The following is a 26,444-nucleotide window of genomic DNA, read 5'->3' on the forward strand; positions in this document are numbered from 1 at the left end:
GCGTTGCCCTTCCTTATGTTAGCCCAGAGAAAGCGGTGCTTATGACCTTTCAAGCCAAATAACTGCATCATTAACACAAATGATCAGGTACTCCTCGCCTCTGAGGGCAGGGCGGGTTTAACCACTGGCTCCATGCAGGCCATTTGCCCTGGCCGGAGATGTTTCTCCTTGCAAATTGAGCACATGTGGCAGAAGCATGTTTCCCCAGGGAGGATGTGCATCATCTCTCCCACCCTGGGTACCATCCACCCCATCCCTTATCAAACCCCTGTCTTTCCTCTACCCTGTGCTGCAGGCCACTTTCCTAGCACTGCAGCTAGAGTCAAGCCAGGGGAAGAAAAACCCCTCTAACTTGCTACAGGATTAGAATTTAACAGAATTGCACAGTACAGGAGTCTGGATGAGGAAAAGTAAAAGATGTGATTTCTGTATATATTCATTTATTTTCGGTTGATAACCTGCACGGTCACTTACTTCCGGTTGGAAAAGGTCGCGGTAGCTTTGGGGACTCTATGCTGGCGTTGATGGGCTGGGCCGAACCCCATATCTCAGGCTGATCTAGAGTAGCTGAAAAATCAAAAATAAATAAATACACATGCAAGGGCATTGATAAAACTATTTTCTTACAAATACGAAAACACACAGATAAGATGCATTTATCTGAGGCTTGTAAAGAGAAGAAACTAAATAGTGACAGAAACCTCTCAGTAATTAAAGACAGGGTTTTTCTGTAATGTTGATAATTACAAGCTTGCCCGATTTTTAAACAGGTCATGCAATTAGTTTGACACTCATGCTGCTTGACAAACAAAACAATGCCATTTATGTATTTGGAGGCTTATTACATTAAGTGAAACATCGCATTAATTGCAGAAGTTGTCTGGAATTTTAGGATACACAGGAGAAAAAACAGGTATTAAAATGAAAAGATCCAATTATATTCACACAGATTGTATGGGGAAAAAAACCTCTTCTATCTCTCATTAAACTTTCTGCACTATTTTTCTTAGCTTATGTGTCAAGAACTGCATGCAAACATAGTTTTGATTAAAAGAATTAACCAGAGTCATTAATTACAAGGCATAACTAGGCTACAAGTGGCAGCAGCCATTTTGTGATAGCCGAGCAGAGCTGGCCGTCTCAGGGAGGAGGAGACCTCTCCAGGAACAAACTGCTCCAGCGGGTGAATGGGGTTTTTCTTTGGGGAGAACAAGCCTTGTATGATCACTGCGTTTTGGGGAGGGGAAAAAAAGAAAAAAAAAAAAAAGGCTTGTGGGTGAGCAAAGTATCCCTATACTCCTGTCCAGTGGAACGCTGTTTCTGGGAAAAGATGACATTACTGCAATGACATCTTCACGAGCACAGGGAGCTGTAATGCATTGCCAGACAGCTCCTCGTATCTTCCTTCAATTAAATTAGCGTGATGCTGAAATGCTGCCATGGTGTCAGAAGCTAACGGCTGCTGCTGTTAAAAACACACATGGCTTCAAGGTACATCAGCAGAGCCTGCTAGACGGGTAAAGCCAGGGTTTCATTTGAAAGTCAATATTTTTAATGTTTATTAGCTGCTCTCTTTCAGGATCTGCCCCAAGACCACATAATTAACTGACTTAAACACTTGCTTTGTTTCTGTATAACCCGTATAAACCCCAACCCCACACTGCCTGTAATGCAACTACCCGCCCTTTGCGTTCTGCTTTAATTTTGGTTTTTTCCCCTCCTTTAGGAGGAGGGCTGTGGAGTTGATCACCAGGGCTACCCTGCTTGCTGGCAGAGCTGGGGGCCATGAGCCGTCCCTGGGGCACAGCACGGCCAGGGGCCACTGCCAGGAGACGCTGCCCGTGTCCCCTGACCCACCGTCCAGCTTCTGCTCCTCGAACGCCGACTCCAGCGGGGGCCCGAAGAGCGGTGCCAGCGCGGCGGGGTCCTCCCCGGCTTTCTTGCTGCGGGATAAGACAAGCGCAGAGGAACCATGAGGTTCAGGTTTGTACTCAAACCTTGTGTTTGAGTGCAAATATACGTATTTTCAGGGAGTGTTTACATTTAGACTAACAGGCACCTGGCAAAACACAGGGTTTCAGGCAGAGAAAAAGGAAAGGAGAGTGGTAGCACTGGCTATAGCACTACGGTGCAAGCACTGTAGTGTCCAAGCAGTCACTGAGGCACTGGGGATTGCTTCAGGATTAGTCAGAGCTACTCCAGATTGCATGAAAAAGGAAAAAGAAAAAAGTTAAGGTCTGGACCACACTTGGGTTCAATGCACCTTGAGTAAAACCCTGCAGCTGCACAGGGCATGCTCCTGGCGAGATTTGGCTTCACTCCATACCAACTACTCTGGTTGCTTTTCTAAATCAATATATACCCACAGCACACACTTGCCAGCTCTCCCTATCGATCAGGCTGGAGGCAGCTTCCAGCGGTGGATGTCCTTGCTGCTCTTGCGGGAGAGCAAGTATGGATGCTGTGCATCTGAAACCAGGGGTGCCACTGCCATCGGCACCTCAATTCTGCATGTTTTGTTCAGCCACACTGTGGGGGGCATCCACCGTCGCTGCCTGGGCACCTCTACTCCTTTGTCATTTACTCACACAGCATATGAGCAAAGAGCCAGAGCATGTGGACCCAAAGCTCCCTGCATCTCTTGTATCCAGCGGCACAGAGCATTTACTCAGCTTATTTAAACAACAAACAAACGTTTGGCTGTCTCATGAGCCTAAAAAGTTATAAAAGTTATGTTTCCGCAGTGATGTCTTTGATGAGCCAAGTTCAGGTAGCTCAGCTAGGTGATGGTAATATTTGTGCGAGGAGTAAATACCCCCTGAACTTCCTGCGTTATTCTGGGTTTGACCTATTCAGGTATACAAGAAAAAGGATCAAAATCTGGAGGTGAAAGCAGATGCTTCCCATTGAGCAATGGTGTAACGTGCAATTGCCCATCAAAACGTTTAAAAACCACGTCAGGACGATGTGCTTGAATGTAGCTGTGTGGGATAATTATACTGATGGGCTCCATACTGACCTGGCGGGGTCCAATGTTGGTGTGGAACGCCGGGGCCGTGCGATCTCCTCACCTGCGGCACAGGATGGACAGCGTAGGGTTAGAGCCGCTCCCTGCCCACCCCCTGAGCATCACCCCCAGCCCATCCGGGTGCTGTGTTGGCAGGAGGGCTCGCACAAGGCATGCCACCAGCACAGCATGTGTCCCATCCCACACCTGCTATAGAGATGCTGGCAGTAAAAGGTCTGGTTTGTTAATTCAGATTTTATTTCTGTAGAGCTAGACTAGGGAGCTGCACTGGTTCCATAGGGTACCCCAAGAATGTCACATATGGCCTTCTTTAAGGAATACATTTGGGTGCCATCATTTCTGCCAGGACCACTTTAAAGCAAACCTGACCACCTCATTGTTTTTTTTCCCCCTCCCCAAAATACCACCACCACCTCACTGCCATAGCTACTGTTCTTGAAGGCTGCAGAACATACTTACTGGATAAATTCCTTTTAATCGTCCCCTGGAATTAGAAACACATGAGGTAAGCAGAATGCACAGGGACACGGGTGAGTGGCAATTGTCACCCAAGGAGGGACACAGCAGGAGCAAAGCAGCCCAGCAGATGTGGCAGGAATTGCTTATCTAAGGTGATATTTGCTGTATGCGGCTAAAACATGCCCAGCTGCACATGCATGTTGTGAAATCCCATTTGCCCCCAGCCTACAGGGTGCAGGAAAACCCTACCGAGAGGATTTTGAGCCACGTAAAGCCATCACCTGACAGTGCTGCCTTCACAGCCATCCTGACTGCGAGTGGCTTACAGGAGTCACTGGCATCCTTACCCCATTTGAAGTGGCATAAAACCAAAATCCTCACGTTTGATGGGCTGCAAATCGATCTAAGCTAAATAACCTATTTTCAGCAATCTAAATCCTCACTCTCACCACAAAAACGCACACGTGCCTGCACACAACAAAAGCCAACCACCCTCCAAGACTGCAGGAGCTGGGGCTGTATGGCAGAAAGGGGAGCGGGAGCCCCGCCGGAGGGGGACGGGCAAGAGGGGCACTCCGGGACCGCAAGCGCTGCCGCTCTGCCTGCACCAAGGGCTGGGTCTCCAGGGGGTTTGCAAGGATGCAGGTCGAGCAGGGGAGGATGCCCATCATCAGGGCCTCCTTTGGGGAGGATGCTCATCATCAGGGACTCCTTTGCATTGGCTGCGGGGACAAGGTCCCACCATCACCTGGGGTCACACAACAGGGCAGCTAACTGCACTGGTACCCCACTCCCCTCCCCCTGTGCTCACCACCTAACCCTGGCACAGACTCAGACCCCACCAGCACCCCCATTCCCAGAGCGGCAAGGGCAGAAGCAGCAAGCACGGGTGCTTACCGGGCTGCGCCGCTGCGGTCAGCGAGAAGGAAGAGAGAAGAGACACCTGGTCAGAGAGCAACAGGTCAGCGCCCCAAGCCCCCCAGCGCCCATCACACCCCTCCATCACGGCTTCACAGGCCACAGCGGTGCAGCGCTGGGTGGGTTTCCTCCTCCACGCAGCCCCCAGCCCCGGCACCAGCTGCTGGGAGCACACCTTGCTCCCACGGGCTCATGGGTCACCCTGGCCACGGGGCGTGAGGCAGGTGGAGAGCAGTGTCCAGAGAGACCCCAGAGGGAACCCAAACCCCATGGAATGGGTGAATTTCCACATTTTGGGCTCAGAACAGTCTGAAGCCTGGTCCTCTCAGGGAAGCCATCACCATTACATACAGCAACACCAGAGGTCATGAACCACTGATGGGTTTTTCTGCTTTCTCATTCCTTTTGATGTATGTAAAATGTGCCCAGATAAAATTGTTCCTTATACATCTTGTCCAAAACCACCAGCTTTTTTACCCAAACTATACTCCCAGACTATGTACATTCAGAGCAAAGACAGCCTAGCTCTATTTTAAAATGCTCTAAGTTAAATCAAGGGAGAAGGAAAATAATAAACATCATGCCTTCCAAAATAGGAGCATTTGTTATTTGCATTTTACATTTCAGCTCTAGAGACATGCAAAACAGGGACCGTGCAAACAAGAGAACACAAGACTGTGTTAAAAAATTATAAGAGATAAAAAAACTGTATTTCTTACCGGACTTTTCCTCTAAAAGAATGCAGAAAAATAAAAAAAAAGAAAATGAGAATATAAGATATTTTCTATAAAGGGATAATACAGAAATAAAAGATTTGTATTACGCCCAAAAGCATCAGGTGTATAACTGTTAAACACACAGGAAAGCAGAGTCGTGAGCACACCCAGCCAGGCTGTCATTCATTCAGACAGAAGATTGGAGCGAGAGAGCGCATAAAGAAATGAAAACCTGCATCTGAGCTGCCTTATGGAAAGGATTCACATGCTTTGTTGTTAGTGGGCCCTGCTAGCTATAGACAAAGGCCATTTCCCAGCCTGTCTCATTTCTTGGAAAGGTCCATACGAGAGGAAAGTAAAGAACACGATTTTACCCCTAAGTGCTTAAATTTAAGGTTATTACTTGTGAGCTTTGCCCAGTGACTATTTTTTCAGACTGCTACAAAACCCCCGCTCTCGGGGCTGAGTTTTTCATGGTGCAAAGAGTGAAGCGGGCAGGAGCTGCCGGTAGGAAGGAGCAGGAAAGAAGGTGGGAAGTCTGAAGATGCCAGGCTGTTGCTGGTACGGTACGTGGCATGGGCAGGTTGTACCACCATCTGCGTGCTTTTTCCTCAAGAAATGAGACCTGAGCTATTGGGCTTCAGACAGAGGATGCAGCTGACACCAGTTTACAACAGCATCTCCATTTTTTTTTTCTTGTCTTCAAGTTAAGGCACCATAATTTACAGCCCAAAGGGATGGGGAGGACAGTGCTTATGGACACGACACCTCCCATCCCGCTCTCTTCCAGGAGAAGCTGGCGTACAGGAGGAACAGGGTGCCAGAGCAGGGCTTTGCAGCGGGTTTTGGAGAGGAGACGAGCCCAGGACAAGGTCAGGGACCTGGACAGCAAAGCATGGAACTCCCATGGCTGCAAGGCTCCTTCAGCCAGCTCCTGCCCAGGGCACTGGTGCTTTCCCAGACAGTGGAACTGGCACCACTTGCCAGGACCCGGCATGCCAGGGAGCACCCATCCACTCAGCGGTGGCACCATTCACCTCCCCATCCGCGCCCTTTGGCTCCGTACACCAGATTTTGGATCCTGACACAGGGAAGCAGCGTGGTTCCTTCTGTCCAGCCTGGCACAGGGCTTTTCCTTGAGCCCTTCAGGCTGAGCAGAGCATGTCTGCACTGTTTTACAGGGAGGTATCGGCTCCAGCCCCAGGCTGTGCTCTGCCAGTGGTGGCCAGAGACAGGGATTTCCCCAAAGCAAAACACAGAGTGTCCCAACCCAACACCCAAAGGGCAGGCTTCAGACCGCACTACGCTGACACACACACAGGTGTGCTCAGCAGGGGCTAAATCCTTCCTAACTGACAGCAAAAATCCCCCCAACCTCAGCAGGAAAAACACCACAGAAAAGGAGACACAGAATCATATCTAGCAAAATGAACATTTTGTGGGGTTTTGTTTCTGTGGAAAAGGTGATGTGCAGAAGAAATGCTGACCACATCAGCCTAATCCTCATATGTTGGTGCAAAATTATTCAAGTGTTTCATTGGTAAGAATAAATATAATCAAATAACTTTGGACTGCTAGGAGCTGAGCATAACCACTTGCTAGTTTGTTATTGCTAGAGACCACATTGCATTATATTTTTCTGCTAGATTCTCTGAAATCCCTACACCGCGGGCTGCAGTACAGAATCAATGAGCAGCTACTCCCCACCTCTGCCACGGCTGTGCCGGAGCCACCAGCTACACCCCAGGATGGGCGAGCACCCCATGGTGCCCGGAACAGCAAACCCCTGTGGCAGGGGCCTGCTGCCAGCAAGGGATGCAGAAATAAAAGCCACGAGAGGAGGAGAACACACTAAATACAGACTTGGCCCCTTAAATAAATTCTTAGTGCTTTCCCTGTCCCATTTTTAAAGTGTTGCACTATTTCCTCTCTCCTCCCAAAATAACATTGTCTCCTACATTATATACGTATACATGTGTGTGCACCAAACTGCTGGGGCCATCACTCTGCAAAACCAAAATTAGCTTGGTTTCACAATAAGAAATTCTGGGGGTTTTCTCCTCTCTTGATCAAAATTATCCACCTATTTGGCAAATAATTACCAGTCTCCAAAACTCCCCCTCCCCTCTTTTTGCTGAGTTTTGGTGGGTGGGTTTTTGTTGTTGTTGGGTTTTTTTTGGGGGGGTGGGGGGTTGGTGTTTGTGCTTCCCAAAGCAGCTGACTGCAGTTTCTAACCCTTGAATGCTAACAGCCAGAAACTCCCTGGTCACAGCACAAAAAGCATCCAGAAGTGCACATCGCTAAAAGGGACCAAGCATCGGGGGGAAGCAGAGCCATGTCAGAAGGACTTGGTATTTCCAAGGACAGTGACTTGTCCCAGAAGCTTTCATTAAAATTGGCAATGTTGTGTTGGTTTGGGAAGAAGAAATAAAATGCAGTAATTTTATTTCCTCTTCAGTTAGAGTTTGAAATTCATTCACGCTTCAGATACAGGCTAATTATAAACCATAGAAAGCTTCATCTGAAAAGACACTATAGCCCACACTAAAGCCCACTGAAAGACAAAAATCAAATCTTTTCATGGCTGAACAGATTGGGATGAGACAACAGAAATCTTGACAAGCCTTAGGAAAACCAGAGGGTGATGGTATTTATACCGGGAGAGACTAAGGAGAGACAACCTTTCCTTCCTGGAACCCTGGATTCACCCCTGGGGTGAGAAATGTCCCTCCAACATCCCACAGCAGCGGTGTGGAAAACCCACAGATGCTTTCCCTGTCCCAGGAAGCAGTGCAAGACCCATCCGATTTATGTCTTGAACGATGACCACATTGAAAAATGAGGAAAAAGGGGAAAAATAAGGGAATAGTATATTCTGATCTCAATTGCCCTGTTTCATGAGCAGGAAAGGGAATTTTTAAGACCTTTTGACCTAGAAACATCACCACAATACATCTGAGATCTCCTTGCAGTCATATTATTGCCTCTATATAGATAAGACCCTATAAATAAGGACACAAATGCAAACTTAACCATTGGCACCTAAGGAAGAGCCCCCTGCTCACTCAGGATGAGCCCTGTGGAGCACCACTGCTTTTGCAACCAGGGGAAGAGACGGAAACACCGAGGACTCACCACTGGGGATGGAGAAAGTGCAATGTTGCCTATCGAAGCCTTCAGCTCATCCACTGTCGCCGCGCTCTTCAGGATATCTTTAGCCTGCAAAGGCTTGATCTTAATGTTGAACTTCTTGTGTGCCTCCTCTTCCTCTTCGGATTCACTCGAGGAGTAGAAGTGCTTTCCTTTGGTAGGTAGAGCACAGTTAAAGAAGGTTTCCTCCTGCTGCGAGGGCAGAGCCTTGGCATTCAAAGGCTCAAGCCTCCCTGAAGAGTGGGAATTAGTGTTCTCAAAATGCTCATCCCAAACACCCCAGGGCCGGAGTAGCGTGCAAGGGGCAAATCCTCCCGCCGTGCCCGTCACTGCTGTGATGTTTCACTGCTTTATCCATGTGCAGGCAGAGGACATGGGAACTGGTGCTCACAGCGATAAAGCCAGCCCTGGTTTAGCCCAACAGTGATTTGCATCGGTGCCTTTGTTTCCTCCCCATCGTGGCTGCACTGGCTCATCACCCGCAGAGACAGCATTTTTCAGCAGTGGCAGAGGAAGAAATTCCACTTACCCTCCTCCAGCTGCAAGGAGGAGGCTTAAAACCTACTGCTAGCCTACGAACTTGGCACGCGCACGGGCTCTGGCCATCAATGTCTCCTCGCCCCTTAGCAGGGCATACTACCTACAGGACCTGCAAATTGATCTTTGCTCATTTTGCTTTTACTGCCACACAGATCATTTCTGCCCTAAAACAGCATCAGCTGTGACAAAGCACCACACAGCCAGCACCTGTGCACAGCCCCGCAGGTGTACCCGCTGTGGATGGGATGGGACATCCTCATCTCCATGGGGCACCCCACTGCAGTGCTCCCTGCACTGCTCACACTGCCTCCTCATTTCATAGCAGTGGATCAAAGGCAATTAAAATCACCTTCTGCTCTACTGCCTCAGGTAATTCCCTCTGGGAGCCAATTTTAGCTGTGGAGTGACAGCTTAAAAGGAAAATAAAGGGGGAAAAATAATAATAATAAATAAAATAGAGTCATTGGCCTGCCTGTGAACCCCAGCTCATTTTACAGTTTATAAACTAAGAGGCAAAGCCAACAATAAAGGATATAGCCTGGTTCCTCAGGTCGGATGCTGTATCCCTCCTCATCAAGCTCAGGTGAATTCTGAATAGGGCACAAAAACCACAAGAGAATTAGGAATGCTAATTCTGTTCCTGGAAAGCTGGAGCAGCTCTTTCCTCCGGCAGGAAGCGATGTCCAGCAAAGCCCCATGCAGCCCAAGCCCACTGGTGGCCCCTGGGGCTGCACGGAACAACCGGCACCCGTGCTCTGGCACGGCACCCGCTGGGGCATTTAGCAGGGGCTGAGCACCCAGCCTCGCTGCAGATTGATTTTTGCAGTGCCTGATTTTCGCAGGTAAGGTTTTGCAACGCTCAATTTTTGCAGAAAATATTTTGCAATGCTTGGTTGCAACCTAGGGTTTTCTCTGGGTAACTACAACACCCTGCAGGCCCAGGCAGTGCTCTCCTCACCTGCAGGGCGTCAGGACCACCTGGTTTCTGGGCAGTTTTATGCTATTTAATTAGCATGCAGATAGGAAATAGATAACTGGGCACAACTAACACCTGGACATCACCCAAAACGGCCACCCAGAAAGCCAAAACAGCGGCATGGGAGCACAGCCCGGGTCCCCTGTTGGGAGCTGCGTGGGTGCTGGATGGAGGCGAGACACTTACATATCTGTCCCAGTCGATCTCTGCATAAAATCCATTCGGGGCTCCGTTTGTTTTCTTCTGCAACACATCGGAAAACAAAATTTCCATGCTTTAAATTAAGGAAACAGGAACACAGCATACCTTATACGCGTGCATTGACACAGCTGGGATGCCACTGGGTATTGCTGCAGCTGCCTGTGCAGGCACTACGGAGAGCCGCTCTGCACACACACATCAGCGATACACAACAGCGTTTCCCATTTCTGGAAGGTCTACCATACCAGAGAGCTAAAAGCCTTTTTTTGAACATTCATTAGCTGAACATATAACACTTCTTAAGGAAGAGAAATGAAATTTCTCCACATGCTGGGGTGTTCCAGCCCATGGGGAGAGCTGGTGGCAGTGGGGGCTCCTGATGCTCATCAAGCACAGGTAGCACCACTATTTATCGGGGGGTAAACACCTTCCCCAGAACACACTGAAAGAAGGATTTGGTTTCTGTTATTCAGTAGCCAAACCGCCCGCAGAGCAAGCCGGGTGTCATTGCTTCACCGTGTGGTGAAGCTGGGTTGCAGCAGTGAGAGGCGTCCGTGTGGGATGCGACGTTAGTGCACATCACGACACACCAACAAACACACACACAGGTTATTGCTGCTTCGGACCAAGGTGAGTCTGGTTTGGAAGGAGGCTTTGGGCATCCATTGCCTGCGGGACCTTTTACTGGTCTGCTCTGTGCATCCAAAAAACACCCAAAGCTCCCACAGGCCACCACAACCAGTGAAGAGTGCTGCGAGGCCAGGTCGGGGACTGAAGTTAGGCTGGGTTCTCAATTTTGGGCACCTAAATGAGATAATCTGGTTCCCTTCAGCTGCCAGAGGTGGCACCCCCTGCCCCAGCACCCTGCCAAGTGTCTAAAGCAATGCACCGTCCCAGGGCAGCAGCAGCATGGGGGCTGGATCAGGCCACCAGCACCCTCATGCGCCACGTTTCACCCAACGGTCCTCACGATGCTGGCCAAGAACGGAGCAGCCTCATTAGAGGTACAGTGGTGAAAAATCAGCCTCTGGATGCAGTTACATGGAGACTTCTGCTTTTCCCCCAGTCCATTTGCATTTAACCCCATTTCTATTCAACTCATATACATCCACCTTACTGAGCCTAAATGATATTTTCCTATATTCTGGCTTTCAAACCAAAAATTACTCACTGTTTTTAACAACCCTTTTGTAGCTGTAAACCGAGCTCTGTTTTCCTTACCGAATTTTTTTTTCCTCCTTCACGCACACTCTCGGGTTTGCTATTGCAAGGTGGCTCATTGGGATGAGGGCTGGGCGGCTGGAAGGGATTGGGGTTTGGCAGAAAAAGTGTTAAAGTATTGGGTGGTTGTTTGGTTGGTTTTCTTTTTTTTTTTTTAAACACAAAAATAAGTTACAAGCAATTAGCAAACACACTGCACAGTTTTATAAGAAAAGGAGGGCTCAGCTGTGGCTCCATTAGGAGTAAGCGCGGTTTTTACTGGGGGCAGGTAATGGGGCTCTATTCAGCAGTAAGCGGATTTGCCTCTTGGCCACTCCAGTGGCCGCAAATGTTATGGTAAGAACATGTTGTAAGAGGAAAAGTTATATTAAATGTCTCCATCCTCCAATTCCCCTGCCTCCAATACATTCAGTGGCTTCAGTATACCCCCCCCAAAATTGCATTTCTGCATCCTGCAGATTGCTGGAGCACTAGAGACCCTGTTCTGCCCTGCACCAAGCTTAAGCAGCAAACCACCTGGAAAGTCAAGAATAGGAGCCCGACTGAGACAGCACCCAAGCTCACCCAAGTTCCCTGTGCCGATGGCTGGCAAGAAAAGGCTGCCCACAGCACTTCTGCCAGTGGAGGGAACGGCTCCAGGCTGCTCCTTGCATTTTATTTATTACTGCTGAATAGAGCCTTAGCTAAAGCACTACCTGAGCTGCAGATTTTTTTTTCCCCCCTTCAAAATCGCTATTTCTTAACAAGTGGCTTACAAACAGATGGCGAGCCCAAAGCCAAGGATCTTAGGTCAGATGTGAAAAAAAAAAAGTGCTCTCTCTAAAGGAGCAATTTGGCACCCCAATTTTTGTATGGCTTTGTAAAAGACACCCCAGCAGTGCTCTCTCTGCCGAGCCTCCCAAGGGTCTCTCATTTTTATTTTAATGTGAGCTTCTAATGTCTGAATTTGCTCAAGAAATAACAACCATCACAGTCCCAGCCTGAACCCAGCATACTTATTTGGAAACTTGAAATCAAACAGCTAAAGGAAACACGGTCCATCTACTACCCAGATCTAGTGGGGCCATTTCTATCTAACACCATAAATAAAAGCAGCAATAATTAAAAAACAAGTATCTCCTTATTTTCAGTTTAATATAGAAAATAAAAATAGGTATTGGAAACAGCTGTTCTGGCAATTTTCCCTTAGCTCATTGTACAGCAAATCTGACCCAAACCAATTAGTGGGACTAGAAATGAGGATGCGGAGCCAGGGGTTTTAGCAGGACACCTGGTGCCTCTGCCCACGGTGCTCATCAGGTGTTTCTGTATTGTTATTTTCTTTACATTAATTTTGTAGAAAACTTGGAGTGCGTCATTATTTCAAACAGATAGCTTCTTACTGAAATTTATTTTCTATATTAAACAGAAAGTAAGAAACAGTTCACAAAATGCTGACAGTGGCTGATGGAGGGATTAGCATTTAAGGGGCCGCGGCAGGAGAGAAGAGCAGGACCAGGGTCCGTGCAATACTTACAATGCCATCCCTGTCTGGCGACCCTCTGCAAAGAACAGAAAGAAACACAGCCATGTTAGCTCCCAAACTGCACTGTCACCTGATTAACTTGTGGAAATGGTTTTCTTAACGGATCCATAGCAGCAATGGTTTTAATTATGAAATTGCCAGCAAATCTGAATTACCTGCCACGCGCTCCTTGTGAAACCCACACAACGGTCTCAGTACCACTGCTCTCATGTTATCAGATGACAAATTTTATATTTATTAGTAAATAAAGTGCTCCTGCCAATGATCACACTCTCCTGGCTGAGGAGCTGGGCTGGCTCCTCCTTGCACCCATCCCATGGCCACAGCCCTACCCTGGGTATGCATCCTCCTGCAGAAGACAATAAAAATTACATATAGAGTAATTTAGAGATTTTTCTTCTGCCAGAAACACAGTCACTTCTCTTTTGAATGGATTTGAAAATTGACGAGACTCCTCAGGGATCCTAATCCCCAACCGCTTATGGGATTTGGACCTCGGTCACAGAAAACAGCACGGCAGGCTCAGCAGCCGTATTTAAAAACTGTCTACGGATGCTAAGTTATTTAGTGAAAAGACAAATATGTTTATGAAAAGCAGACGTGCTCCTCCACCTCCCACATGCTCCTGAGTTTTATGCATTGCCAGAGATTTGCCACAAATTAATGTCTTACTCAGGGCATCATCAAAACCCTGCAGGGAGCCGCTGCCCGTCCGGCTCTGGTTTAACAGAGACTAACGCCTTCCATTGAACTTCTCTAATTCATACACGTCTGCCTTCCCTCTCTATTATCTCACATTTAATCTCTTTGCACAAATGTTTCTGAAGTTTTTTGGAAGTAGCAAAGATCCTCTCTACTTCCACATTCCACCTATGTGCAGGGAATGTCACCTCCTGCTCACCTCCCCAAAGCCCAGCCAGAAACGACTGCAGAGACCCTTAGTCAGTGGAGGGAAGGGGGTGGCAGGTCCCTCACGCCTGCGCTGCAGCTCCAGCATATCCCGCATCTCCCCAGAAGCCAGGCAGCAGCTCTGGTGACCCTGAACCATGGTGCCCACGACCAGGTTCTGGGGGTGCGGTGGCCCAGCCGTGGCAGGGGGTGACCAGAGCGTCCTGTCTGAACCCACCACTCCTCACCACTCCTCCCAGCCCAGCGCTGGCTGCTGATGGGGGATTGGAGAGCGCTCAAAGCTGTTCGGGGCGATGACCGTGATGTGACCCCGCAACACACTAATCACTACTGCTTGCTAATTGCAGCATCTCCCCTACAGTGGCCCTATTGCGAGCTTGTTACCATCACAAACGCCCCAGGATTTGTTATCTCCATGTGCCACCAGCTTCCTCAACCTCTAGGAAGAGCAGGCTGCTGCAAGCAAGTGCAGAAGTCACAGTACTGGCTAAAGGCAGGACCTAGATGTAGCTCCATTAATTTTCTGTGAGCCGAAGAGGAAGATGCAAAGCAGCCTGTTTCCTGCCCATCCTTCTGATAAGTTATAAATGAAGCCATACATGGCTGGAGCAGGAGTTCGTGGCTGTCCCACAGCCTGCCTGGCTGGTGGATGGACAGTCACCATTCCCAGTGATAAGCCCCCCTCCGCCAGCAGGACAACAGCTTGGTGTTGCACAGCCCTCTTGGGATACACTCCATGCCCCCCCATATTTTTGGGCCCCCTTTTGCAGTGGGCAAAGCCCCACACAGGTGCTGGTGCAGCCAGGCTCACTGTAGCCCTGGGAGCGTGGCCAGACCTGCAGCGGCTGTGCCTTTGCACGGGAAACCTCACCAACCACCTCTGAGGTATAAAATAGCTCAGCAAAACAAATTAAAAAAAATAAAGAGAGAGAAAAAACTCACAAGGCTTCTGCTGTGCCAGGCATTAAGCACCTGGATGATGCTGGTGGAGCAGGGGTCCCCACTGCCTTTCCCCCGCTCCGCCCCCAGCACACGGGCTGAACAGGCTCCTTTGCCATGCCACTTTGGGACATCCCCCCACCAAAGCAGCAGTGGCAGCCGAGAGCCCTCCCTGGGCAGGGCTCAGCACCCTGCCAGTGGTTTCTGCATCCATGCACAGCATTCCCTGCCAGATGTGGGAGGAACCCCCACCAAATGTTTTCCCAGGAAGCAAAAGCAGCTCTCACAGCAATGCCAAAGGAACATGTGCTCCATGAGCCTCATGCACCCTCGCCATCCAGAGCCTGCCCCAACCACACACCCCTACAGCCCTTCACTCCAACAATGGCCTCACTGCCTGTGCGGGCATCTGTTTAAATTGAATTTGCATCTAAAAAAATCTAAGCAGACGGGGAAAGCAGTAGTTTGGGCAGAGATTAATCTGCTGAAACTCTCGGAGGAGTAATTTTCTTCTGATCACTGCTGTCACTGTAAATTGCAAACACGTGGAGAACTGGCTTTATTATCTCTGCAGCGCCAATGAGAGAATACCTTATTTGTTGGCCACTGAATGTACAATGGGAAACAACTTAAATGTATTTCCTATTACAAGACTTGATCCAAGGATGACAAATGCCTGTGATGCACTGACTGCCTTCCTGTCCTGGCACACTGGCATCAGCTTCTGCCCAGCATCATTAGATATTAATGTGGATTATATCTCATTGACTTACGTGGAATCAGTATCCTTTTCTTTCTTGCGTATACCAAAGGCCTTCCTTGTACGTTTTTTCAATCCTGTGGATAGAAGGAACATAAATAAGAATGCAATATTAACATCATGCTTCAAAAATCCTTCAAAAAGTTCCTTATTCCCTGGTCAGCTCTAATTCATCAAAAAGGTTAAAAAAAGACAGACCCAAACACAAGAAACTGCCAACAGGACTTTGCAGGTAGTGTGTACATTTGCTTATGCCTTTTATTTGTTCACTTAACACTTATTAACTTGATCTCAGCATGTGTGACTACATATTTCACAGTTAATATTTCTAAGCTTACTGTCTTAATTATACACTCCCTTGCCATGCTGCATGTGGGTACTAATGCACATTGGGGAAACCCCTCTGGTGTAAAAAAAAAAAACAAAACAAAAACCACCACACAAACCCACGAACCAAAAAAAAACAGTTTAAACCATGAAGTTGGTTATCTTCTGCACTGATTCTTGACCTGCACAGTGCTTAAAACCATGCCTGGTACCAATGATGCTGGAGCCAGCTGGGAAGCGGGAAGCTCTGGGAGCCACAGAGCCCATCAGGGCAGTGGCTACCGCCACACCACTTTTAAAAACAGATGGAGAAGAGTGGGTTTCTGCAAGTTTCTCCCTCTTTTCAAGCCTAAGAGCTATCCAGGAGAGGGATTTTTAACAACTGCTTGCAGCAAGAACACCAAGGAAGGCATTTAGAGGATTTTAAGCTAGCACGTTTCACTTGGCTGGCTGGTTTTCATGCAGATTTTCTGCTGGCAGTGGCCATCCAGCCCCACCGCTGAGACCCAGCTGTGGCTGGAAGCCGCTATCATGCTGGATGCTGCTGGACACACTTGTTGTGCAATCACTGCCAGCAGCACGATAGCAATTAATCTAGGTCAGGGTGCAATTTAGAGATCCTGGTGGCCGAAGCAGCCAACATAAACTGCGGCCCTTGAGTCTAGAGCAGCTACTTCTGGCTTCTTCCTTTTGGAGCTTCTAGGAGTGTGGGTAACCTCCAGGCCAAAGCAAAACATGAAACACCATGGGTCAGATGCAGCTGCAAGGATGCAGCAATGGTCTGGAGCAGCAAACGCAGCGGCTCACACCAATGCAACGAGCTGACCTGCAGCAAGCGGCCATATCAAGTGTTCAGGAACCACAGCCAGTCCCTGCTCGGCAGCAGCTTCTTCCCCAAAACCTCACAGAAAGCAGAGTCAAGCCATCACCCAGCAAATAGGGACCATCATTAACCACAGCCCAGGGCCCACCAGCAGGGATGAAGGGGAGGAGACGCAGGTCCGGCAATGCCCACGCTGCCCTGCTGCCTCCTTGCCAGGTGCCGAGCCAGCCCTGCAGGGAGCTCAGCCAAGAGGCCACGGGCATCTCCACCGAGTCCAGCAGCAAGGACACAGCTGTGGTGTGAATTTGCAGGAAAGATGAACACGCTGCCATTAGGAGTGCTGTCAGCCGCATGCGTGCCTGCACAGCCCCACTGCTGCGAGCCTTCCTCTCCCCGAGGCGGTGTGCAGTGACTTTTGAGGGTGCAGACAAGGCTCAGCGGCACAAACCAGGGTTACCATGACTGGGACACAGCTCATGCAACATGCACTGTACCAGAACCACACAACTATACTTGTGCTAAAACGTGCTTTGTTAAAAAATACTATCTGGGATTCCATGAAAAAAACCTCAAGCTTCTACCTTGATTGATGTGCTGAAACAGCCAAATCTCCTGTAGCTCCCCTGAAACCAGCTGTGGACACCCCAGGAACATAGGAGCACTCGTCCCAGGAGCTGTGTGCCCCTGCACAGTTCATTTGATTGATGCTTTTCAGGGAGACTGGGTTTCTCTGGTCTGCCTCCTGCTTTGAACGTGCCCTCAAACTGAAATTATTTTCCATTTTCCCAGGGACATCCTACTCTTCTGATCATTGACTGAAACATGCAACAAGCACACAAATGCTAGCTTTCTGCAGCACATCAAAAATTGATGGATTTAAATTATATTATCAAAATGCATGTGGGATGCTTCAGGCTTTTGATACCCCATGGCTGGGTGGTTTTTCAGGCCAACACTAGGAGCAAGCCAGCCAGGGTAGGACCAAGAGAGGCTCCAGCAGGTCTCCTTAGTATTGCTCATGGAGCTCTTAGGTTGGACATTTCCCCCTGTGAAATGGGAAAAAAAGGGACTGCTCCTGAAAAATCACACCCAGAGCACTTCGCTAGTCTGCCCAAAGCAAGCATTACATGGTCAGGGGTGAAGGAATGGGTGTATGGGATCCCATACACCCCCAGCCTATGGGATCCATACACTCACAGCTGCTAAGGGCAGCACAAGCAGCTGGGAGCAATACTGAACCCCATGGGCTCATCCTGCAACCTTGGGTGGACAGCTTTGTTTTTACTACATCTTGCCTTTCAGCTTTCCTACAATTTCTTCACAACTCAAGCAATTTATTAATAACTGAGGAAGGTTTCCATTGATCTCACCCCCTAGAATAACTTCATCCTCCAAACTCAAAGTAGAACAGGGAGGGCTGAAAACCCCAGAAATGAGTTGTTGTTTAGTCTTATCTGAAGAAGTGCCTGATTTGGCTAAATTTTGTAATGAAGCCTTCTGCTCAGTTATATAATAGGCCCACCATCTGCTTAAAATGGTAATGATTGAGGGATATTTAGGAAAGGAAGAACAAAAATGAAAGCCTCCTTTGGAGACAGTTGTTGAGAGCTAGTGGGAGCGGGTCCCCCACCAAACCCCACTGCACTGGCTGCCTGTCCCCTGATGGTGACACCAGAGGGGTCCACAGTTTGGTGGGGGACACCACAGTGGTTTTCCAGGACAGCTCTGCTTTCGGGTGGCTGTAGCTCAGAGGAGCTCATGCTTCCCTTGACATGATCAACCCCAGCCCAGAGAGCTGTTAAAAATACCCCATCTGATGGTGCAGAGACAGAGCTGAGGGTTGTGCATGGAAGGGCACTGCGCACTCCAGTCCTCAAGTCTCATTTCAGTTGGTTTTAGGAGCTGAAGCACCATAAAACCAGTCCTGGCAAGAGTCATCTTTATAAAAAAAAAAAATAATGATAATAAGACCTTGTCCACAGAGGGAATGATACATGGAAACACTATGAGTTCAGGGGAACCTCACAGGACAAGACAGATTTACTGCTGGAGGAGAAAAGGTGATGGTAAGTGGGAGAGAAAGCAGAGAAGGAGCAGTGAAGCAGCAGAAAGATGAGCATGAAAGAAGAAAATAGAGCATATCCATGTGGGGCATCAAGGGATGGCTCAGAGCAGGGAGGAGCTGGAATCACCACTCGGGTGCTGCTCTCTAAAGCAGCACCTAGCATGAAGATCAAACACCACCTCTCCCCATCAAGGAGCACCAGGTACCAGATCCAAAATGCTGCATCGCCCTGCGATGGCAGCACTGGGCGATACCAGCATGAACACAGCCCACTCCTTCAGCCATCCCCACCCTGTGCCCAGCACTTCTGGGGACACCTGGGCCAGACACCCAGCTGTTCCTCACCCCTCCAGACCTGCCCCCTTGCAGGTCTCCAGAGACAAGGATTTCCCAAAGCCCTCAGGCACCCCACCTTGCTGCCCCGGTCTTATGGGGCATGCTGGGAACATGTCTCCTTAGACCCATACTAACTCTGCCCAGCAGTGCCACAGCCTTCAGCCACTGAAATCCCATCAGCTACGGGGCTACCAGAGGTGCTGGAAAACTAGGGATGAGGATCCAGGCCACCGTAAGTGCCAGAGTGATAAAGATGGGTGTGATGTGGTACCCAGCTAATGGCAGCACCAGAGAACAATTTAAATCCCTGCAACTATAGCCATCCTAGCCCCCTTCCCATCCATTCACCCCAGGGACTTCCTACCTTACTCACAGGGGGAATATTAATGCACTCAAGAACGTAACACTAATAATTACAGAAGCCCCTACCTACATTCCCAAAGCCTTTTCCCTTTTGTCACATCCAAAAAACAAGTAAAGACCCACCTTTGTAGGCTGCCCAGCACTGTAGGGCAGGCAGCATGTCTCTCTCAATCTCAGCTTAAAACGGCACTTTGAGTTGGACAAAGGTCAGGACAAAGCTCGAGCTTTACTGCTGGTTTCATAGCATCGGAAAAGGGGGCAGGCGTGAATTCTGCCTCCCACCGACAGCTACTGCACTCTCACTGCTGTTTTAAAGATTAACAGCTGATTTCATTCTGCACAGTTATCATGCGGCTAAAGGCAAGGTGGGCTGTCCCTGATCTCCAAGCGGGAAAGGCTATGCATTACCCTCACCAGACGTTTAGTTTAGGCTCTTTGAAGGGGCACAGTAACACCAGCATGAGCCCCCACCACACCGAGCCATCATGAGCATAAGCTGGAGAAAACACCAGCAACGGCAGCACCAAATACTGCACCCATGCGTCCTGCTCAAGGACCAGCGTGACATCCTTCTGGAGGGGAGATTAGACTAAAATGTTTGTGGATGGATGTATTTGACACCTCTGACGTCTCCTTCAGCAGGTTTTCCTCAATGAGCCTCATGCACGAGAGCCCGGAGTCATTCATGTGCTATTACCTGTGTGGCAGCGAGCATGCCTAAAACCACATCAATGGCCACAAAACCAGTCTTACCCACAGAAGACAAACATGGGGAAAGCCACCGGCCCCTCCAAGGTACAACTTCACATGCTGCAATTAGTCCTCAAGCCAAATGTCTTTGAATGCTCTTACTCAAAGACTCAAACTATAAGCCAATGCTGAACTAACTGTCCTGTGCCAGGAATCTCATTTCAAACACAAATGGCACTCCAAATCTGGGGGCATTACTCACATTTACTATTACCCATTTTTTTCCGGGTATACCTAAGAATTGGCATCTGAGAAATAACAAATTAGTATTTAACACTATTAAGCTTTCTGAACTTTATTCTTAAAAACTACCAGCATCTTATTTTCTATACTGAAGACTTAACACCTCTACAAGAAAAATAACCCTGTTCTCTCAAACCCAGTCCCTCATTCTCTGCCCCCAGGCAGTGGGAGCAGCTGCTGCTTCTGGAGGAAGAGCTACTCGCTCAGGAGGATGGGCCTCATAAAAACAACACACCTCTTAAAATGGAGGAGGCATGAATGAGACTATCTGTGCCTTAAACACTCTTTGTGATGACTAAAGAAAAAAGATGATTGAAATTAGCTCAACTTAGTCTATGCAAAATAAATGTTATCTACTGCCATGCCAGCAACTCAAGACCAAAGTACTTGTGGGGAGTGGGTAGAAGGAAGAAGGGGAAGAAATAGGGCAGGAATAAGAAATACCACCATTAGATTTGTTTTCTCTTTGTTTTGGTTGTGTGGACTTTTTTTTGCGTGCAGCTTGGAGCTGTATTTGAGCAATCCCCTCTCCCTGCTGCACACAAACCTCTGCATGCTCTTACCAAATTACTTTGCTGGGTCTGAAGATGTGGAAGCCTGCTGCTGTGTCATAGCCAAAGGACTTTGTATTTTGTGTTGGCTTGCTATACTAAAGAAATAATGATCCTCCCTTTGCTCAGCAAAATAAAACCAAAGGCAAGACAAAACTACTGAAATCCTCTGAGTCATATCCAGAGGAAAGTCAAACAGTAAATTAAAGTTTAAGAAGCGAGGGTGTAACCACATCAAGCCCCAACTAAATAATCCAAACAGCAGCATCCCAAATGCTCTTTGTATGTCAGCCCAGAAGTTTCCCCTGCTATGGCGCAGCAGCCTGCACCTACCTTGGGCCCAGCTGCTGCACTGATGACGTATTTTACATGAAAATGGGCATGTTTGGTTCATTGTGAAAACTGAGGAGGATTCTCAACTGCCACGGCCTCGGTAGCAGGAAAGTCAAGTCTTGGTTACTGTGCTGTTTCAGTCCATGTTATTTTTGGTTTTGCCCACCTTATATGTAATTAAATTAGTATACATCTTCATAACATTTAAAATGCTTTACCTAAACCAACCTTTGCATTAAAAAGCTCATTACCAGCCTTTCAGCAGGCTTAACAATGCAGCAAGGAACTAAGCCCTCCACATACTGCCTTGATACAGTCATTAATATTTTAACTGCCTTCATTTACAAGTCTAATTGCAGACCTTACTCTGGAGAGGATGGACCATCAGAAGCAGCAGTCGGGCAACGATGGCACCGTTCATGCCAGCAGCCCGAGGGGGGGTCCTCCCGCAGCAACCTGGCCCTGCAGGCCACGGCCAGGGGTTATGAGGTGGTCCTTCAGGAGACAAGGTCTTCTGCTGCTCCCCCCTGCCTCCCGTGGTGCCACTGCAGGCACCAGCCACAAACTCATCACCATTAAAGGTCATCACAGGCAGTTAACAACACACCATTGCCTATGCTGCTACCTGCCTTCTTTCATAATTTAAAACGCTGCATCTTTACCTGCGTAGAGCAAGTTTTAGTAAAGATTCACTTTTTAACCTATTTAAACCCATACAATTTTGTCCTTGGGAAGGGCTCACACCAGGCAAGGCTGCGGGCTTCGCCAGGCTCCTAGTATTGCAAATAGCTTTGCATTTGCTCTGCTGTTGCCTCCCTCTATTTTCCCCCCTTGTCGAGGGTATTTATTTCTAGCATTAGCCTCCCATCCTCTGTGCAAAGTGACATAAATAATGCATGCCAGGTCTTTTTATCAAATGTCTGTCTTCTCAGTCAATAAATTACCCTTCTTATCCCCTTGAGGAATTAATTTCAAAACCCCTCTCCATTTCAAGTTGACTGGTGGTTCATTTTTCCCCTCAATTCTCAAGGTTTCCTTTTCCTAGCAGGGCTAAATTACACTATTGTACCCTTTCTGACAACACACTCTCCAGCTCCCTGTCCCCAGCAAGCGCTGTGGTTCACTGCTCTCCTCCAGCCTCTCCTATGGGTCTGCTGGGGCCATCCTGCTCAAGCACTTTGCTCCACCAGCCAAGACGTCCCATCCTTCACAGCACAGGGACATTCTCCAGGACCATAGCTCTTGGGAAACACACAAAAACAGTCCTACTAATTTAACAACAACAACAAGCAGCAGCATTTCTTACAGCTCAGCTCCTCTTATATTAAAAACAAACAAACAACCCCCCCAACCCCCAGAACTTCTTTCCAAAGAGAAACCTGTCCAGAGGCCAGATCAGAGTATTTTGCTTCAAATCAACTATAATCACCATGTATTCACACTTGGACAAAACCCTGATGAAGGAGGAATGCGCCATGGCAGCAGCTCAGGGAGCATGAACAGCCCCTGGGCTTTAACAGCACCAGGTACAGTAGTTTTTGTCTCAAGTCCCACTGATGGAAACCACCACCCTCCACTCGGGAAAGGGACCACCACCAGACCCTTGGAGATGGGGTCAAGGGGCAGCTGTGCTTCCCAGCAAGAACTCAAATCTCCAGTGTGATGCACATTTGACCTGTGAATAAGCCTTGATTTCAAATGAGAAGGTTTACCTAGAATTGAAGATTTTTGATTATGATAATTTTGATTTATATTTAACTGGTGAGGGTCCAGAAACCAGCTGCTCTCCAGGGTAAAGACCAGACTTAGTACTCTCCCCACACAAGCAAAGTCTACATTTTAACCAGTCAGGAAATACATTTTTCTGAAAATTTGCTAGAAAATCCCTTCAAAAAGGCTGGAGGAGTCACCTGCAGGAGCTTACTGGCTTTGCTGCCTGAAAATACCTAAAAAGCCATTTTTAAAACAAACAGTTGATGCCCCTTCTGCAGATGTGCAGTGCTGTATGCACATCTAGCTCTGCCCAGCAGCTGCGTGGTCCCAATGTTTTTAATATTTCTCCCCAGTAAACCAATAGTATTCAGTGCAAACTGTCACTAAACCACTGCACTTAGCTTTGCCATAGGGGGCTAACAAAGCCATCTTTGATAATGAGCTAGCCAGGCATTAAAGGTCCTTACTGTCTACCTATGTGAATTTACTCTACACTGTTACACTTCCAAGTTATTGAAAAAAATTATCTGGTTAGCAAAGTCCCCCAGACACGTATAACAATCTTCCACATGCTTACAACAGTTTCTCTCTGTTAGAAAATGAAAAAAAAAGTGAGGAAAAAGGGATGGTGGTCTCACTGACACTTCTGTCACTCTCTGCTAGAGTGGAACACTGTTGGCTTCTTGCCTGCAGCTTTCAGGAAAGGAGATATTTGAAAATAAAAGTGAGCAACAACAGTTGTGGCTTTGGGTTTTGGTTTTTTTTCTTTTAAATAAAAAGAAATGCTGAGGAGTTAGCTCCTTATCAGAAATTTCAGTTGGAAGATATTGAAGGACTAACAGTGTTTGAGAGCCTAAAACAAGATCACAAATAAGTCACAAATAAAATATTGCAAGTTACTGCTCTGGGATAATTTTCTCCTACAGTAGGAGTGGTTGCTCCTGGCTCAAGATCCCAGCCTGTTGAGCTTTGTAAATAAAGCAGTTTTGAGATGTGGTACATACCACCTTTCACTGGGGGGGTCCAGCAACGGTGCTCTTAGTTATCATCACAGAGAACAAAGGCTTTGTACTAAAAACAAACCCTTGCACCCCCCGTCAAGCAGGGACATGCCAAGAGGAGCAGAGAGGTGGCATCACACCTGGGCTTGGTCCTGCTCAGCTGCTGTGCCCGACCCCAGCACCCAATGCTTCTGGAGCAATCCCAGAGCTGAAACATGTCCGATGGGAAAGCAATCAGAGCAGGGGAAAGGCTGGAGGAGGAGGAGATGGGCATCTGCAGGAGCTTTGTCTACTCAGCACAGCACCAAAACCGCATCAGGAGCGGCTGTACTGGGGTCCAAGCACCTACCCCAGGAATGGAAACATGGTGATATAGGGATCTACACTCCAATGGACAGAGGTAACACAAGATGCTGTGGCTGATTTAGAAATACAGTCACGTTTTCAACTGTGTGGATAATTAAGTCTTCGAACAGGTTGCAGTGAACTCTGCCTAAGGAGTTTTTGAATTAACATTCAACAGCTTTCTAAAAATACATATGCTATTGCAGCTATTAGACATGAATAAGAACTTGGAGAAAGGCCTGTGGCCAAGTGGCCACCTCTGGGTTTGTGGCTGCTGATGCACACGTCCTGCCTGCCCCAGAGCAGCAGCCCCCATGCTGGGCTCTGCTCCTGCCCCAGAGCAACAAGCATCCATCCCCACGTACCCAGAGGGGTTTGGGCTCCCAGGACCTTCACGTATTCCCCCTTCCCTTTGTTTTGCACCTTTTTCTGTTTGCAAACCACCCGAATACTCATCGCAGCAGTGGGAGTCAGGATTCAAAGGACTGAAAAATGGCACAGCCCTTGAACTGAAACCCCTGCTCAACATGCACTCATTACAGCGAGGGAGCACACATTGGTTTATTTAAATATACCCATGATTAAACATGCGTTTGGGCATTAGACTGGCCCCTCTACTTTGCACGCACAATTCAGTTCAAATAACCTGTGCCTGCAATGCAGGGTGATACCCCAGCCTTTAACTGCAGCCCCAGCACACGGGAATACACCCCGAGCCGTAGAAATATATTTATATTCCATATAAATATAGGTCCGGGCTCTCCCCATGGCAAGACCCAGTACAAAAATCAGCATCACTGCAGCTGGGTGCAGCAAGGAACCCAAACGGTTTCATCTCATTGCACGGATGCTCAGCAGACCCACACCCAGCCTTCCCCCCATGCAGCAGGGCTGCCCAGCTCAGGGCAAGCCCTAGCCCCAAAGCAAAGCTTGGGGACCAGGCGAGCAGCTACAGGCTGTCCTTAAAAATAAAGGGCAGCATAAGCAGGATGCATCACAACACACTGGACATCAATTCATTTTCCTTCTGCAACAGAGCTGAGCATTTAAGGACTATTTAACACCAGAAGGATGCAAATTGTTGCTCCGAGGTTATTCACCAACCTCAGTAAAGCAGCTGCAGGAATTGCTCACTGCCTGCTTTCCCTAGAGATTAGATTTTTAATATCAACTTTCAGAGACCCCAGGTGTGTGGCAACCAAGGGACACAGGACACAAATGTCTCCACCAATATTGTCAGTAAATTAAATCTGGATACAGTTGTGGCTTTCATTCACGGCTGGCACACACACAAAAACACCAGATGCATTTCTAAAGGTTGTTGTGCTATTTAAGAAGTTGTCCAGGACAGGCTCTCCCTCCCAAATGACACTCGGATTTCTATTTTTAGGGGGTTTTTGGTTTATTGGGAACAGGAGACAACGGTGGTCCCACATGCCTCCCGCAGCACCAAGCAGCTGCAGGAGGGCATTGGGCTTGTTGGTGGGGCAGCTCCCTGCAGGCAGCGCACCCGGGGGACACCCATCCCCCATGCTGGTATTTTCTCTGCCTGCCACCCCCCCCAAAAAAAAAAAAAACCCAACCCAAAAACCACACTGCAAACCTCTCCTTTTCTTTGCAAGGTTTGGCCATTACACCCACTCCTTGGCTGGAACCATGGCCAACAGCAGGTCCCATCTCACAGCCGTTTTAAAAGGGAGCTCCTTAAAACCCATTGCCTCCATGCACACTGCAGACTCCCAGCAACTGCTTTGGCAATTTCCTATTAAAAATGCTAATTTTGCAGTCAGAACATAAGGACTTATTAAAACCCACCAGAATCCTTGCCTAGGCATGACACTAAGAAACAGCCTCCCATCCACCCCGTGACTTATCGATCAAAGCTACCCTGCTGCAGCTGACATCTGTGACCCTCCACAAACTCCCACTCCCATTTTCCCAGGTGGAGCAGAGGGCACCCAGGCTGGCGGGGTGGGTTTGTCACTTGCGTGACACAGGAGCCACTTCCCTGCGGACAAGACAGAATTCCAGGCGAGCTGCCAAGGAAAAGCGTCACTTGCTCTCAATTTGGTCATCAAAAAAATTTGCAATATTCACATTTGCATATGATGAAGATTTACACCCAAAATGAAGTGTGACGAGACACTTCTTTCCAGTCTCTCTAACAGTCCTGTTCCTCCCACAGTCTGCTGTCAAACGAATACCTTGATTTCAAAGCAGTGATTAACCGGGGCAATAGTGTAACTAAAAAT

General features: G+C 48.2%; 1 protein-coding gene across 1 annotated transcript in view; it reads right to left on the reverse strand.

Moving 5' to 3' along the window:
• SGIP1 (SH3GL interacting endocytic adaptor 1) overlaps positions 1–26,444 on the reverse strand; it is a 55,904-nt gene that overhangs the window by 22,065 nt on the left and 7,395 nt on the right. The window contains exons 2-12 of the mRNA XM_075710284.1: positions 15,356–15,419; positions 12,726–12,750; positions 9,974–10,030; positions 9,347–9,401; positions 8,257–8,432; positions 5,125–5,136; positions 4,385–4,396; positions 3,488–3,512; positions 3,020–3,071; positions 1,858–1,943; positions 475–567 (exon numbers count right to left, since the gene is read on the reverse strand). Of these exons, the coding sequence (XP_075566399.1) occupies positions 475–567; positions 1,858–1,943; positions 3,020–3,071; positions 3,488–3,512; positions 4,385–4,396; positions 5,125–5,136; positions 8,257–8,432; positions 9,347–9,401; positions 9,974–10,030; positions 12,726–12,750; positions 15,356–15,419 (657 nt within the window). The remainder of the gene's footprint in view (positions 1–474; positions 568–1,857; positions 1,944–3,019; positions 3,072–3,487; positions 3,513–4,384; positions 4,397–5,124; positions 5,137–8,256; positions 8,433–9,346; positions 9,402–9,973; positions 10,031–12,725; positions 12,751–15,355; positions 15,420–26,444) is intronic.

This window comes from Pelecanus crispus, chromosome 5 (assembly GCF_030463565.1).
Source record: "Pelecanus crispus isolate bPelCri1 chromosome 5, bPelCri1.pri, whole genome shotgun sequence".
NCBI classification, from domain to species: Eukaryota; Metazoa; Chordata; class Aves; order Pelecaniformes; family Pelecanidae; genus Pelecanus; species Pelecanus crispus.